At 23.9% G+C, this 17,518-nt stretch overlaps 2 protein-coding genes across 2 annotated transcripts; both read left to right on the top strand.

The window, feature by feature from the left end:
• The first annotated feature begins 1,254 nt into the window (after positions 1–1,254).
• LOC112601608 (odorant receptor 46a-like) lies at positions 1,255–4,016 on the top strand. The gene is made up of 5 exons (XM_025349315.1): positions 1,255–1,287; positions 2,464–2,563; positions 2,810–2,935; positions 3,293–3,451; positions 3,951–4,016. The coding sequence occupies exons 1-5, from the start codon at positions 1,265–1,267 to the stop codon at positions 4,014–4,016; spliced, it is 474 nt and encodes a 157-aa protein (XP_025205100.1). The 5' UTR covers positions 1,255–1,264.
• A 2,241-nt stretch (positions 4,017–6,257) lies between these two features.
• LOC112601813 (zinc finger matrin-type protein 2) lies at positions 6,258–8,236 on the top strand. The gene is made up of 5 exons (XM_025349603.1): positions 6,258–6,355; positions 6,438–6,652; positions 6,713–6,784; positions 7,675–7,822; positions 7,891–8,236. Exons 1-5 carry the CDS (start codon positions 6,341–6,343, stop codon positions 8,026–8,028), a joined length of 588 nt encoding a protein of 195 aa, XP_025205388.1. The 5' UTR covers positions 6,258–6,340; the 3' UTR covers positions 8,029–8,236.
• The last annotated feature ends 9,282 nt before the right edge of the window (positions 8,237–17,518 follow it).

The raw sequence follows: 17,518 nt of genomic DNA, 5'->3' as shown, positions 1-17,518 counted from the left end.
TGTCGATTTACATAATAATAATAATTAAAACTATTATCATGGACGATCAGGACGAGAGAAACTATATTTTCAATATTAAATTGGCCAAATTTACTGGCTTATATCAAATGATGGATCCCGGAGCCAAACAATTTATAGGTCGAAATGTCTATAATATTATTTTGAAATTTATTCTGATGTGTTTTTATGCATGTTCGATAATTTCTACTGTTAGTTTTTTGTACTATTGGACGGCCAATGTGTCTTTAGGTATGGAAGACCTCTGGAAAGCCGAAAACATGGTGCTCTTATGTTACAAAGTGTGGATTATTATCAACCATTCGAACGAAATATGGAATTGCCTGTCGATCACGTGATACGGTTTTACACCGTTCGGCTTCAACAAGAGACATATACTAGATGATTGGCGAAAACGTTCGATAAGGTTTTCGACATTACTAGCCATTACAAATTTCATCGGTCTAGTCACTTTCTCGGGCATCGTACTGGCATTCCGTAAAAATGTAACACAAGTTAACAATCGTGACGGTTCGGTTAGCTATTACCGACAAAATATCTTAAACTTCTATATAATTGTGTCTGATAAAACGTACAATGAACATTATTATATATTTTGCTTTACCGAAGGGTTGCTCACGTTTTTTATAGTATTGTTATTCACCATATTCGATTTTCTTCTGATTACATTGTGCTTTGGTATTTGCGGCCAGTTGAACATGATTAACTCTGCATTTGAATCAGTCGAATATATATCGATTGGCGATACTTATTCCCCGATTGGTAAGTACGACATTTTGATGAAAATACACTTCAAAATACTCCAGAAAAATATCACAAAATAATATCTCTTAATAAATATATAACAATTGATAATATTTGAAACTTATCTGGAATTATTGCTCTGATTCAAAAAAAAAGTTTTTATACTTTGTTATTAAGGTGAATCATTAATGGATAATCAAAAATACCTATCTAATTGTTTGTAAATTTCGGTAAAAATTTTAATTGTTCACATTTCATAAAATTGTTTTTATTATACGGATTTCTGTGATGTTTTATTATTTTCTATTTAAGACATAAATTAAGATTAAATTTCCGATATTTAAGTATTATATGAAATTTGTGTATTGTTAATCAATTGAAAACATTTCTTATTCTACTCACTTAACAATTGTTTTGTTTACTTGTAGATTACTCTGTGGATATAAATAAAAAGATATATACCAAACACAATTTAATATATGATGAATTAAAAAGAATAATAATGTATCACCAAGATATTTTGAAGTAAGAGTTTATTTTAATAAATTACCGTAAAATATTATATCATTTTTGAATATATTGAATTTTAATATAATTGTATAAAAAATTTTGTTTAAATAATTAATACAACATTTGCCAAAATAAATTTTTTTCTTATAAACTTTCAAGCTCATCATTTCAATACCATGTCAATTGATATTAAACTATAAAATCACAATTTTTTCTCACTAACTATTTAAAGTATGTTGAAATCTTCTCTCATCATATTTCCTTTCCTAGTCCATACAAGTATACATTAAATTCCAGTCCTTTAATGTTTTAAAAAAAAAAAAAATTAAATCTATACCGTAAAATCACTTGAAATATTCTCAAAAATCCATTCAAGTGTAAAAGAAATTTTTACATAAAAATCTTAAAATTCAAATGTGGAAACGAAATTTTACAATCTAGTGAAGATAATTACATAAATTATTTTACAGTCCTTATGTATACTTTACACCAGGGATAGCGAACCTTTTGGTAACTGCGTGTCAAATGAAACTTTTTAAATTTTATTTTGCTCATATAATAACTAATTAAATTTATAAACAGGATTTTATTTACTGATATATTTCAATTTTAAAGTATTTAAAATTACTATTACATATTAATATAAGCACATAATTTTAAACACTAAAATAAAATAAAAAATTTAAAAAATATGTTATATTTATTACAAAAACTAGTATTTAATGTGAAATCTGTGAAATCTGTTGTTGCATTTTTCCAGCTAATGAATAATTCTTGGGATTATAGTTTCTTTGGAAAATGAAGTAAAAACTATGAATTATATTTAAATTGGTGTGTCACTGAAATAATGTGCGCGTATTACTCTACAACACGTATGACATAGACTCGTCATCTCTGCTTTAAATTATACTAAATTTTAGATAATGCAATACGTCTTATATGGTTTAACCTTTAAAATGTTAAAAGGATAATCTAAGTAATATTATTTTAGGAACTACTTATATTTATTTACTAATGCTAAAAAAGTAATACGAATTGTGACTTGAATATAATTCGTTCAAAAATGTACGTTTATCCGGCTAAGTAAGAAATTCGTGAACGCCCAACTTTATTTAATTATTATCAGATGAAGCTGAGAGTATCATTCAAATTTTTATCTTTACAAATGTTTAAACATTATTTTTTTTTTAGGAAATATGAAGTTTTCTTAGGTATTTTTGAAAAAGCAATATTGATACAAGTTTTTGTTTCATCACTTTCACTCGTCCTACTTTGGGTCATTTTAATAACGGTAAAATAATTATGCATTACTTAGATTTGATTACAATGGTTAAATCAGTTAAAAACGATTCTATATTCCTCTAAAGTAACTGTTTAGGTTTACGATATTATTAAAAATTAACAATAATTTGCAATAAAGTTTAAAGGTTCAACAATTTTTTTATTTTATGATAAATTGTTTTAAATTGTCAATTCTTCATTTGCATACTTAATAAATTTAACTTTTATTTTATTATTTTAAATCAATTTTTTTCAGATTTTTTCCAGTGTAGATAGATTTGAGACTACGGAACAAACAATAATAAGAATGTTATCTCTAATTCCTGCATTCTCCTTTCAGATATTTATGGTGTGTTATTTATTTGGAAATTTACACAATCAAGTAATTTGAAATACATTATTATTTTAAATATTATCTATTTTTTGATCGACCAGGCTTATATACAACTTAAGAATTTTTATAAAATTAAAAATAATTTTTCTTTTTAAATGGACGGAACTAAGATATACATCAAAAATTGTAATTTTATATTATTTCACTAATTTAATATTTAATTAATAAAAAATTTAATTAAATATTTAACTATTTTATTAAATATTTGCTTCATAATTTATGTAGTCAATATACATTGAATATATTTAATTTTGAAGATAAATTGAGTTCAACAAATTACAAAACCACAGATTTAAAAGCTCTTATTAAATATTCTTTTAATTTTTATTTTTTTGTTCGTCAAAGAATGATTCCATCGTATTCTCATTGTATAGCAGTAATTGGATTGAAATGGATATGAAATGCAAAAAACTAATATTATTAATAATGAGAGTGAATAATGCAAACTTTAAAAAGTTAAAATTTACAACATTAAAAATTATAAACTTGGAATTTTTTTTTAAAGTAAGTACATACTGATATTTTTATTATTTTACCAAAATTATAAAATTCCAATCAAATGCATTCATAGAATAAATAGCTATTGCGGTATTGTTATTTATAACTTTTTAGCTAAAATAATTATATACATTTTTTTGATTTTTAATATATATTTTATATATTATTATATAAAATTATCATATCAAGTATCATTCAAATTACTACAAATATTTTTTTTTTAATACAACAAAACAATAAAATATATTTTTTTAAGCACTGATTTATTATAATATTAAATACTTAAAAAAAAAAAAATGGTGATATGTTTTAATTTTTTTTTTTTGCTATATGAGAAATTTACAAGGAACCGGATTATTATCGATGTAACGATTTTGACGAAATTGAAAACAAGAATATGCATATTTATTTAGTTTATCCAATTATTTTAGTCATTACAAACTTCTGATAAAAAATTCCAATTTGATTAAAAAATAATTTAATTTATATTATTTATTTATTACAGACAATAAGTAATTGCTACTCAATTATTTCAGTTTTAGTTAATCAGATAAAAAACAAAGGATTATAAAACGTTGTAGCTTGTTTTTTTTTAATTGATTTAAGTTTTAATCCAATTATTAAATTTATTTAGTTTTAACTAGAGCTGGAATTTTAATGCTTTAAAAAAATCTCGAAAATGCCCTTAAAAATATGAAAAATGACTAAAAAAACTCAAAAAAATGCAATATAAAAATGCATTTAAATTATATTTATTATAGCTTGAACATTTATACATACGGACTAACGTTTCAGAATACAAAAAAAAGATGCCTTTGCATTAAAATCTCAGCTTTAGTTATATCTAAACAAATTTTAATACAATTCAAAACATGTAGATGAAATAGTTGTTTTTCTTGCACATTTTTAATAAAATAGTATAATAGTTAACAATAAATAGATTATTACGAAAATAAAATAATTTATGTGAATTTGACTATAAATTATATTAATATTTATTAGTATTTATATTAGTTTGTTTTAACCTAACCATTAAATTATATTTATATATTATTATTATTATAAATGTTAACAAAATCATAAAAATGTAATTGAAATAATAAAGTTAATTGATAATAAAGGAAAATATTTTTTCTTTTTTGTGTACCTAAAAGACCAAAACTATGTTTTGAATTTAGAATTTCCTTATATTTTAAAAGTATTAACACTGGTACGTACAAATTATGAAAACGGGGAATTTGATTTATTAACTTTAGTTATTCTGGAAAACAGCCCTTCGTTATCAATAACACCAACTACCAGAAACTACGTATCACCTTGAATAAATATGTTGAGGACTCAAGAAGTCCCCACGGTTAGTTCACATAAAAAAGTTAATAAACATGAGATCCTTAAAAAAAACCTTAAAGGGTTCGCAGAATGTTAAAAAAAGTGTCATTATTAGATCGTTAAAACAAAAAATAATGATGATAAAGTCAATTAGAACTATGTTCAACAATTTTTCAATAAAACGTTATTTCCATCGGTAAACTTAAAAGCTATTATGACAATGCAAGTTTTACAAAAAAATCGCTCTAGATAAAAATAAAAAAAAAAAAAAATCTTACATTTTCATTTAACTATAAGTCACCAGCTATTACATACATTTATCGATTTATATAAGGAAAAACGGTATAATTTTACCTTTAGAAAGTACTGTGCGGCGCTGTTTAAAATCTATAATTTATGTACCTAGTTTTGTCAAATTTTGGTTTTTAACAAATTAAATTAAAAGTTTTTTAAATGAAAGAAAGTGGTAAAAAAATGTTCAGTTCGGAGAAGTGGTAATTATGAAACACGTAGAGTATGAAAAATCACTTGATTTGTTTGAAGGGTTTGAAGATATAGGTGTTTTAGGACGATTTCCAAAATACGATAAACATGCCTTCGTAATCATGGTGATAAAGTTATATATAGTAACTGGAAATTTCCACTATGCTTTTTTTTAACTAGCAATGGTGTTAAGGGTTAAATTAGGTTAGATTACTTATGGTAGAGTTATTTTAATACATTTTTATTTTTTACTTTTTAGCTATCATAATATTTTATCAAAAACTATACAACAAATTATTATGTTATAAAAACTGTGTTTGATCATTATAGCATTCATATACTAGCGCATAATTAATATTTTAATGGCGTAATTTTGAGTTGTTTAAAATATAAAACATATTTTTACCTATTTGAAAATATCATTGTATGTTTTTAATAATCGAAATTCTATTTTTATTATTGCATCTTGACAAAATTAATAATTATACAGAAAAATATTATAGGTATATTTCGTATTTAAATCTTTTTTGATTTATATAAATTACGAACTCTAATGGCATGAAATAATGATACATGAAAGTTATATATTTCAATATTTTTACATAGTATAGATTATTAACATTTAAAACGTAAGTATATGAGTATTCTGTAACATTCTTTTAGCTATAATAAATTTACTTATTTTCGTTCAAACTTAAATACTGCGCCAAGGCTCATAATAAAGTTGGAAGCATCTATATTCTATACTATAACTGCTTATCATTACATTGGTTACCAAATTGTATTACCGACCACTACATTATCATGCACGATATCACGAGTTTATTATCAATATTACATGTTTCTACTTATCAATGTTTATACTATATTTTTGTTGAATTGTTTATTGATAAGCTGCGGAACTGAGTAAAACAAAAAGTAAAACCAAATATTTTTTAAAATATTATCAAATTATTCAAACACCAAGTATTTAATTAACAATTAAAACATAATATTCCTTCTGGCATTTGATCGTTATTTTAGATTTTAACTATTACATTTTTTATTACCCTTATTTCAATAAATCAATAAAACAAACTCATAATGTCATCAAGTAGTGTAAGTATACATTCTTTTCTAATAGTTATATATAAGACAGTTTGGTAGTGTAAAAAATAATTTTTATTTAAATGTTTAATAGAGACCGGAAGATCATCGTCGAAAATGGGACCGAGACGAATACGAAAAATTGGCCAAAAAGCGATTGATGGATGATCTCGATGATGATCGTTCCAAAGAGCTATCACCAATCAAAAGAGAAATGCTCAAGCAACGAGATTACCGTGTAGACTTAGACTCAAAACTTGGAAAAAGTGTTGTAATTACTAAAGCCACTCCTTCTTCTCAAAGTGGAGGGTAATAAATCATTTTTTTTATTTACTTTATTTTTACTCAATCAATTATGTTATATTTCAGTTATTACTGTAATGTTTGCGATTGTGTGGTTAAAGATTCCATTAATTTTTTGGATCATATAAATGGAAAAAAACGTAAGTCTACATTTCATGTAATTATAAAATACTATAGATAAATATTATTTAGTATTGTAGTGGTCTCTCAAAATAAATTACTCTTTGATTAATGATTACTAAAGACTGTAGTTTTTGTAAAGTGTAACTAACACCTGAAATTATTTAAAATTAAATTTTTAGTATATAAGAAATTAAAGAACAAATTTTTTTTAGCATAGGTACTTAAAATTATATTTTTACTACTATTTATTTCACATAATAATATGTGTGTATTTTGTAGGTTTATGTAAAGCAAAAATATTATAATTTAATTTATAGTATTTTATTAAAATATAGTATCATATAAATTTCTATCAGTTTTTCCTATAGCTGTATTGGGTAGACTAAACTTTAATAATTAGTCAATTGGTTGCATATGGTTGTTAAACCTTCATATTTTTATGTTATGTATCATGTTAAATTTTAAATTGAACTATAATTATAACGAAACAAAAACTATAAATAATCCTTATAATAATATGAAAACAAGCATTTATATGTATATAGGTAAAATACAATTTAAAATGTATATTTTAATACCAAAACCCAGAAACATGCAATTTTGAAACATAAATAAAACTTTATTTAAATTTATTTATTCCACTAAATTTGGATTTATAATTTTTAAATCATTGCTTTAGGAATGATACAGGCAACTGCACTAGAATTTGGTTTATTGATAACTGATTAGAATAGTTTTGTACTGTAAACTTTCAATTATTTATCTCTCAAGAGGGATAAAAATAATTCAACATGTTTTTATGAATTTTATTGTTCATAAATCTTAATATTGAGACATAAGTGTATTCTAAATGATTTTTTAAAACATTTTTATATTTATTAATATTTAAATAACTTCATATTTTCACATCAAAGAAATTTGGGGATGTCCATGAAAATTGAAAGATCATCACTGGATCAAGTAAAAAAACGATTTGAAACAAATAAAAAAAAAATGGAAGAAAAGAAAAAAGATTATGATTTAGAACAACGTTTACGAGAATTAAAAGAAGAAGTAATTTTAAAAATAACATACTCTTTCAATTCAAATATTTTTATTTTTATTTGTTTATTACTTTTTAGGAAGAGAAGTTAAAGGAATATAGAAAAGAAAAAAAGAAGGAAAAAAAACGAAAACATGAAGAATTAGATGATGAACATCAAAATGATGATATGGCTGCATTAATGGGATTTTCAGGTTTTGGGTCATCAAAAAAATAATAATTGTTACGATATACTATTAAGTTTAAGTGATAAAATAGTACATAAAAAATGTCAATAACTGATAATAATAATGAATAATACCATATAAAATTGTAATGAAACTTCGCTTTCTATAAATTCATAAATATTCACATCTAACAGCAAATCTCTGCCCTGTTTATCTGTAAAAAAAAAAAAAAAGATTAACATTAATTTTAACAATAATTTTTTTAAAATATTAAAAATGTACATAGAATTATTCATATCATATCATAGTTATTAGAAAACTGTATAATATCTACTAATAATAATAAGAAACACAATTTTAACTTATTATTATTATTATCATATATATTTTGATATTCTTTGAATTATATTCTATTTAAAATTAAATTAAATTATACAGTTCTCTTCACACACATTAAAATATACAATATATATAATGCAAACATGGAGTGGAATATAAAAAAATATTAGAACACTGATAAAGATTTTTAGGGGCTAATAATTAATTGAGAATCCTCACAAAAAAGTTTCTTTTTTTTATTCCTGTCTGAACACTAAAATGTATTATTTTTGTGTTAATGTACTTATATTTATATTTATAACTATGTTTTATTAAGAAATAATATTACTATAATAGTAATAATTGACTACATATAATTTATTTAATGAGATTACTTTAATTTCTAAAATTTCACCCAAGATAAATTTAAAAAAATATTAATTGTATATTTTTATTATAGTCACTACAAATATGCAATAAATTATAATAAAATAATTTTTATAATAGTACAATTATAACAAAAATAATAAAAGCATACTATTTATTATAATAATAAATAGATGAATAAATAATGATAGGTCTTTTTTATAAAAAAATTTTTCAACTTTTTGTAAGGTAAATTTTTTTAATACCTATTCAAAATTAAAATTGTATATTACATCATTTTCTGTAGATAAAACTGTTATAGTTATATAGTAGTTTATTTTAAATATGCTAAAATGTAATATTTTTATACAAAAAACCACCGAATAATTTTAAGTTGATCTATTGGCTCTTAACACACCCCTCCTATTCTCCTTAATTTCTGCTTATATAATATGGAATATTTATTAAAAGTATAAATTTATTATTTTTTAGAAAATGTTAAAACTTTTCTCTAGTTTAAAGGTGTTAATAACTATGACATATCTCTATCTAACTTTGATTAATAGGTATTTTAAGAAAAGTATTTAAGTATAAGAGCAAAGTACAAAAAGAACAAGGTGCCGCAGCACCCCTGTACCCTAACCAATCAACAATGATACAATGTATTTTATAGTTATTATACAATTTTTTCTATACTTGAATAGAATAATAGATAGAGCAGTGGTGAATGATGATCTGATAGAATCAGCTGTCTATTAGATACTTAACACTATAATTACTGTTTCAATTATTAGAATTTACAATTGACTTAAATATTAATTTAGTAAAACAATCATTAGGATTAGTTTAGGTTTATGAAATGAAAATATTGGGTAAAACTAAAGCATCAAACCTTTTTATAGCAATTTAATTTATGATAATTATTAATATAATATTTACAATCTATCTGACTATTTCTAATAACTGTGTGTTTACATGAAGTGCATTTTTACTTAAATTTAAACACTCATTATTTATGAATTTGCTCATCTTCAAAACCTTCCACGGTAATCCAAATAGAGGACTCAAATTAAATTAGCTTTAAGACTATCTAAATTAAAACCAAAACTAAGTCACAAAAAAATTATTAAAGGTGTTATTAATGGATAGTTTCCTCACCTTATGGAATTTAATAATATTAAAATAAAAATTTTCTAATTTGTATAGAAATTATTAAATTCTTTTAGATAACAAGCAATAAAAATGCCTTTTATGTGGAAATATTGTATATATATGTATGTATTATGAGTGGTAAATAGCAATTATATCATTGTTGGTATATAATTGTTTTAAGTAATTTAATTTAATTTATATTTTTAATGAAGCAATCAAGAAGGTAATGACTCTGCTGTATAGAAGGTGTCGATTATACCTCATTAAGTAAGTCACTACAATGTATATGTTAAATTATAATTGTTTAATAATACAGTATTTTGTATTTTTTAACTATGTTTTTAGATATTGCTATTAAAGTAATTTATTTTACTATTAATGACTATTAAACATTTAGTTAATGTTTAATTACACTTAGGTTTATTTAATTTTTGCTAAAAATATTGCATGTATTATACAATATACATGAAGTACTAATATTTAATTATTATAAAATAAATAGTATATATTTACTACATTAACTGTTGATAATACATAAATAGTAAATATATACTGTTATAATATTGAAATTGTAATCAAAAAATATTTTTCATGGGGATTTGAAACTTTTAAGCATAATATTATCGTATTTTATTATATTTAGATGGATTAATAAATGTATAATTAATAAAAAAAAGAATTTAGAAAAAATACATTTATTAATTTGTTATTCAAGCTATTGCCTATTTATACCGTAAATTTATTCACATCGTTTAACAGTAACACAGTACTGACTCTAAGATTAATAGGTAATAATAACAATTATGATTTAAGTATAATAATAAATAAATATCATATATTAATAATAAAAAAAAAAAAAATACAATGATTTTGAAAAAAATTAAACCTAGACGTAATAGGTACTAATAGTTTAATAAATTACTTAAATAGCGATATAAAAAATATACTTTCATTATAAATACTTAGTACCTAATATTTATAGGCTGACGGGAATTATTTACCGTTTGAAGTGATTTATTATTACATTCAAATTCTACTGGTACATTACAATGAATTACTCAGTGACGAGATATACTCAAATTCTCATATATTTTACAAAAAAAAAAAAAATAATTGGCCTTCTACAAATTTAAAATTTTTTTAGTCGATATGTATGCACACACGTAGGCGCCACCGCCAAAAATTTTGTCAGGGGGATGCATTGTACATAGTATACGTGGTTCTAAATAATGCTTAAATTATTTAAGTTAAATACGTAGAAATATTATTCAATTGAAGAAATTACAAAAAAAAAAATTTAGGCGTTTACATTTATTGTTTAAAAAAAATAGGTGTTATAATAGATAATAATATAGAAAATTATGTAAAATAAAATATTTTCAATACCATTCAATTTTTTTAATTTTTTTTTTTTTTTGAAAAACCAGAAGGGTACACGTGCATCCTGTTCGCGGCGCGCCTATGTATGCACGTGCACATTTCTCTACGTTTTTTAGTGAGTTTAGCTCAAATATAATATGGCGTTTAAATAATTCATTGTCAAATTGCATTATCCATTTATCCGTGTAATGTCTTGAACAAAAAGTATTACCTACATTTAATTATTTTACATAGTTATTGATTTTAATAGGTATGAACAATGAATAGGTAACAATAATGTATTAATGTAACATTTTTAACCTGTCCCAAAACCTCTCTCATGCCAATGCTACATAACTGTAGGTAAGTATATCATGATTACATGATATAACAATACTTTAAGGTATTCGGAATTTTCACCCCAAGTATAGAACATTTGCCACCCACGTGGTTGTAGGAAAGGAAATCTTAAACAACCGTTTTCCGGGTAAAAAAAAAAAGGCCCTCGTTTTTTCATTCAGACATATCTACTATAGTCTATAGAGCATGATGGGTCATAAACGCTATTTGTATTTTGAAAACAAGTATGAATTCCTCGTCTCGTCTCATCTATTATCCGCATACAGGCGTCAACCGTCGGCTATTCCAAAAAAAACCAACGGGTGGCCATCAACCTGGATTCTAATTCAGTAATGTACAGCTGTGTATACTTTTACGGTTTTCATAATATGCGAAAAATGGTTCACTTACGATGTTTTTATTGGAAAAAAACAGTGGTAGGTACTAGGTAGGTATATGCATCAAATGAGTTCAGGATTGAAACCGCGACGCAGCCTTTGCGTCTTTTGTTTAAACTTCCCTTGCACATGATCGACCGTCGGGTGCAGTGCAACATTGATACATCTGACCAGCAATCTAAACGATTAATATCGATCAATCAACGCACAAGACACGTTTGTAACTGTTATTACTTAACATTCGTTCATTTTATAACCGCATGTATCACTGCCATCACTTCGTTTAACTCTCCGCGGCATTCATGATAACGATTTATAGACCGTTTTTATATGAGTTTAATGTATCTTTAACAAAACTATTAGACAACTGAATGTAGTTCATAGTGTTATTATATTTTAAACAATATATTTTAAATTAATGATTATGGACTTAAAAGTTTCCTATAAATTTTCACCACATGAGGGAAAGGTAATTAGTGCAAAGCTATTAAAAATGTTGGGTTATAATAATAACGATGATTTACCGAAGTTTATGTTTTGGGAAATGTTTTTATACATTATTATTGACGAAAATAGTTAACACAGTACTTTTTCTAATACAAAAATAGTGTTTCGTATGTATCTATTTGGTCTTGATGGTGTCCAATCGTAGAAGGGAACGATCATTTTCAATTGTAAAATTAATAATAAAATTTAAAAAAAAAAAACAGATCACGAACTTACTTTAATAACAAAAATTCCATTATCAGAACTTGCTCTTTCAAGTATTAATAGTGAAATACTTAGATAATTTGATTTTTTTCAAGTAGTTAAAAAATTTGCAGGGATGAAATTTTGAAAAGTATTCATATAACATTAGTATAACTTATTACATTCAACTACATAGGTATTTTTATTATTTAATACTATTTATTTTTTGTGTTAATTATTTTATTATAGGTAACTAAATTTTTTAAACCATACTTTCGATTAGACTATTTTTACAATAAACTTTAATATAATATTGTTACAAGGCATTGAAAAATAATATCCATTATTAAGGATCTCAGGATTAATCCAGAGCCTCTTCATTCATTCATTTAACCCGGGCAAATGTCTGAAAAAATTATTGAAGTGAACAAATCATTGGAATGGATTTCTGATAGAAGTTGTTTACCATAGTTTTTTTTCACTTAAAATAAGATTTCTTCCTCCGTGTAACCGCTTACGTAGAGTACAAATATTACATAAGTCTTAAATTATTTCAAATCTACTGGAACGAAGAAATATATAAAAAAAATCCATTATTAATTTAAAAATGATGCAAAAAAATAAATTACTTTGATCTTTAAGTATATTTTATTGTTTATTTAATTTCTCCTACTTCTCCTCTACGGGCGTCCTTGATATGGAATACCTCAAAATTAATCTAAATGTTTTCGATATAATTTTAAATCCTTATAAAAATATTTTTGAATTCAACAGAATAACTAAAAAAATTTATACTTTGTTTAAATGTATAATTTCATCCTCATTTAAACTTTAAATTTCTATAAAAATCATTTTGATGATTGTATGAACTATTTAAAGGAAACTTCATATTACATTTTCATAGTTTAGGTATAAAAATTGAACATTTTATACATTTTTAACTATACAATTTTGTTTGGTTTTAAGGTTCTTGGCTTCATTGCCTCCACAGTCGAACAAACGCTTCCCCATTACAACTTCTCCCGACAATGTTGCGCTTCTCTATGCTTTACCCGTACAACTGCTCCAACCGGCCCTCTTGTCTGACTCAACGCAAATTAATCTAATCTAACCCATGCTTAATCTCTAAATGACCAATTAAATCCAATAAATGTCAATTAGTTCCAATTATGTCCAATTAGTGCTAATTAGTGACAATTAATATGTTTTGTTAAGAGGACGCCACACCCGTTTATTATGTTGTCTCCGTCTTACAGACATATAATAGCAAATTTTCGTTCAGCAAAATTTATTTTATGTTGTTAGTTTTAATAATGAAATGAGACTTGGATCACATTATGCGTTTTGTCAGTTACCTATAATCAAATTTAAAGGTAAAATTATTATCTAAGCCATGTAATAGGCTTTTATTGATATTATGATTTTAAAGTGATTTGGAACAATGTAAAATATTGCAACTTTAAAATACTCATAACTCACATTAAAATTATAACATTAATTAAAACTTAAGTGATGGCCTAGATAATATTCTTACTTTTTAGTTTAATAATAGGTAAATTTACTCTTCTATTAAAGCAATTGGATTCTGCTAAACCCAAATTTGCTGTAATGTATGTATGTAAGACGGAGACATGACGTCATGTCGTCATATGGGTGCTCTCTTAAATAACTTTGTATTAGTTCCGTTCAGCGGGTGCGTAGTGGTATGGGTAAATTATAAGGCACAATTAATTGTTTCTATTCTGTATAGTTAAATAATCAACAAAATCAAATATCTTACTATAATTTGATTTTTGTGCAGATGTATGATCTACGTCATATTTAACTATTAATTGACTTCCGATTCCGTGTTCAGTATATAATAACTGCTTTTTAATAGTTGGGTTCCATGTTATCGTCACATTGTTGTCTGACTCAAGACAAAATTACGTAAATCTGTTTCCTGAAATATTAACTAAATACTTTAAAATAATATATTTCATAAAACGTATATTTATAAGTACTCAATGTAATATATAATGTAAATTATAAGTTTAAAAGTTTTGTATCGGTTAGGTTCATCAATTATATTATAAGACTCAAAAAATAAATAATGAAATAGGTATATAAATTAACCTAAAATTACCTTAACTATTAATTAATTTCAATTCTTATTAAACGCTAAAAACATAAACTATTTAAGTAGTATTGTATTTATACTTTTAATTTTCACATCAATATAATTTGTTGTTTTTAAATGCAGAACATCTAAGGTTATTAAAAGACTCTTTATGTTTTTTTTTTTTTTTGTTTTTTTTAATTATGATATTTTTATAAAAAAAATTATTGTTCCAATAATATTTTTAGAACAGATATTTTGATAGTTCGCATTTTTTCTGAATATGGTCTTTGGTATTTTGCAGACCATTGATACTTGTCGACAATCCGTATGTTTACGTATTTAATTATTTTCTATCAACAATGATATTTTCATAAGATTTTGAATAATTTCAAATCATTTATGCCATAAATATATCCAAACATTTCAAACCGTTCTTCTGCATTGACTTACCTATACTTTAAGTTATTTGTTATTTTTGAAAAAACTATCCTTGAAATTGTCACTGGTCCTGCCATCTCTTATTTTCAGTCTTCCTCAATGACGGTTAACCGTGAAATTTCAATTAAAATCTACAAACTTACAATGGAATAAGTTTTATGATTTTTCATAAATCCTATAATTCAAAAAAACACGTAACATGTTAAATCAATTTTTATCTTAATTCCTCGTCTAAGTGTCATTCCGTAGATAAGTAATTTTTATGACCCGACGAATTAGTACTCAGTACAAAATTTGTAAATAAAATAGATTTGTTTATTTCAGTTAAATGACGAGACGCCTACATGAATTGAATATTTTTTTTTGATATTATATCCACTACAGTAATGTACCTCTATTGCCTAATTATAACGCCGTGTAACACTTATTCAAACTACAATAAATTTGACAGGAAATAATTGCTTGACTTGTATTGTGTTTGATAGTGGGTTCACGAGTGAAGTGGTTCCAAATACCAATCACTTTGATACAAAAAATTCGGGTATTGTGTCATAGATTTTTATCGAAGCCGTAATTTTATTGATTTTATAATGATGTGTTAGTTTTTATTTTTTTGTGTAAGTAACACAACACGATAAGAAAACAACAAAATACTTTGATCTTTCACTTGAAGGTAAGTTTGATCAGATTAGGTATTGGATAGACATTTAAATCTTAATTTACATTACACAGATCGAAATTAAAAATTTGAAAATTTTTTAAATAAACAAGAAAAAAAAATAAAGGAAAAATGAAATTTTTCAGACAATTCCAATTTTTAATAAAATCGATTTTGTATTTTTGGCGTATTTTCACAAAAAATAACCATAAATATTTAAAATTTTCACCAAATATAATATTTTTGTTAAATATAATACAATTTTTAAAATAATTGAAATTTATCACTTTTTTTTAAGAATTTTTGATAAAAAATTCTTTACAGTGTAAAAATGTCAACAGTTTTAATTCACAAAAATCACGAACATTTTCAAATTATTTAATAATTGAAATATGAATAATCCCGTATGTATAATGTATAGCTATGAAACAGTTATGCACAAACAGTCTTACACCAAACAGTTTGCTTGACACTTGTACATACTAAGTGATATTCATTAAAATACATATAATATTGAAAAAATAGCAATAACAGTGACAAAACAAAAATTCTAAATAATTTTTGAAAAAGCTGAATTTTTAAATTAAATACTCAACCTTCATACTTATGTAATATATTATATAATTTTTTAATAATTTTGAAAAAAAATAAGTTTTTAATTAATCTAAAATAAGTTATATAAAGTAAAGTAATAAATTTAGTTGATAATTAGTCCTCTAACTCAAAAAATAAAAAATATTTATGTTGTAAACTAATTTTTTAATATGAAAAACTGATACGAATTCATAATCCGGAAAACTGCTTAAAGCGGAATTTTTGGTTGGTCCTATTATGCTATTCTGCATTAGACAGTTTTCACTGTATTAAATATTGTCGTCACAAAATGGGAACCTGCAAAAAGCCCGTTCTTTTATGTACGATATATAAGGATATTAATTGTAGTTGAACACAATATTATATTAACGAACAACAATATGACTTTCACTAATCAAAATTGACTAATAACAATTTCATTACATTATACTATTGTTTAATTTATGTGGCTTTTGAAAATAATCAATACTTTATGACTATTGTAGCTTATAAAGAAATAAAAACTGATACCGTCAATATTACAGATCTAATTTACAAATTAAAATCAATCGAAAACAATGATTATATGTGAAAATAATTACCTTCTTACTTCACTGATCTTACTCTCAACAAGTAAAAATTGGTCAATGACTATCAGTAATATTTAATGTGATTCCTGACGTTGCACAGGATGTGTATCCCTCTCCTTTGTTGTTTTTTTAATTTTATGAACGAATTAAAAAATTTGGATATTTAAATTCTGTTCATTTTTATTATGCTCTGAAGAATTGAAACTCTTTGATCAAATAAGACCCCCTGATAGCTATTTATAAACCAATATTATAAAATATTACTATTTTAGAACAGCGATACACTCTAAATGGGATAAAATAACTCCAAATATACACAAATAACATTTTTCATGTACTCAACTATTAATAACTTCTAATTAAACTATTAATGACCAGTTATTGCGAGTCATATTCGTCTTTTTAAGAATTTCTTTTTTAAATAACATAATATAAAATCTATTTATAGCAATGAAATATTCCACACACAAGTTTATTTCTTAAAGATATTTTAATATTATAATTTAATAAGTTATTATTTTTAAACAACTGACTATGATTATGAATATAAAAACAAAA

Source organism: Melanaphis sacchari, unplaced genomic scaffold (assembly GCF_002803265.2).
Source record: "Melanaphis sacchari strain LSU unplaced genomic scaffold, SCAv2.0 Contig7_pilon_pilon, whole genome shotgun sequence".
In the NCBI taxonomy this organism is placed as follows: domain Eukaryota; kingdom Metazoa; phylum Arthropoda; class Insecta; order Hemiptera; family Aphididae; genus Melanaphis; species Melanaphis sacchari.
This window is presented reverse-complemented; position numbering and strand designations above follow the sequence as displayed.

Excerpts from the sequence above, each read along its gene's own strand:
- LOC112601608 (XM_025349315.1), top strand. The coding sequence starts at position 1,265 with ATGTATCACCAAGATATTTTGAA. Across the intron at positions 1,288-2,463 it reads TATCACCAAGATATTTTGAA|GAAATATGAAGTTTTCTTAG; the intron begins GTAAGAGTTTAT and ends TTTTTTTTTTAG. Across the intron at positions 2,564-2,809 it reads TTTGGGTCATTTTAATAACG|ATTTTTTCCAGTGTAGATAG; the intron begins GTAAAATAATTA and ends AATTTTTTTCAG.
- LOC112601813 (XM_025349603.1), top strand. Across the intron at positions 6,653-6,712 it reads CCTTCTTCTCAAAGTGGAGG|TTATTACTGTAATGTTTGCG; the intron begins GTAATAAATCAT and ends GTTATATTTCAG. Across the intron at positions 7,823-7,890 it reads TACGAGAATTAAAAGAAGAA|GAAGAGAAGTTAAAGGAATA; the intron begins GTAATTTTAAAA and ends ATTACTTTTTAG.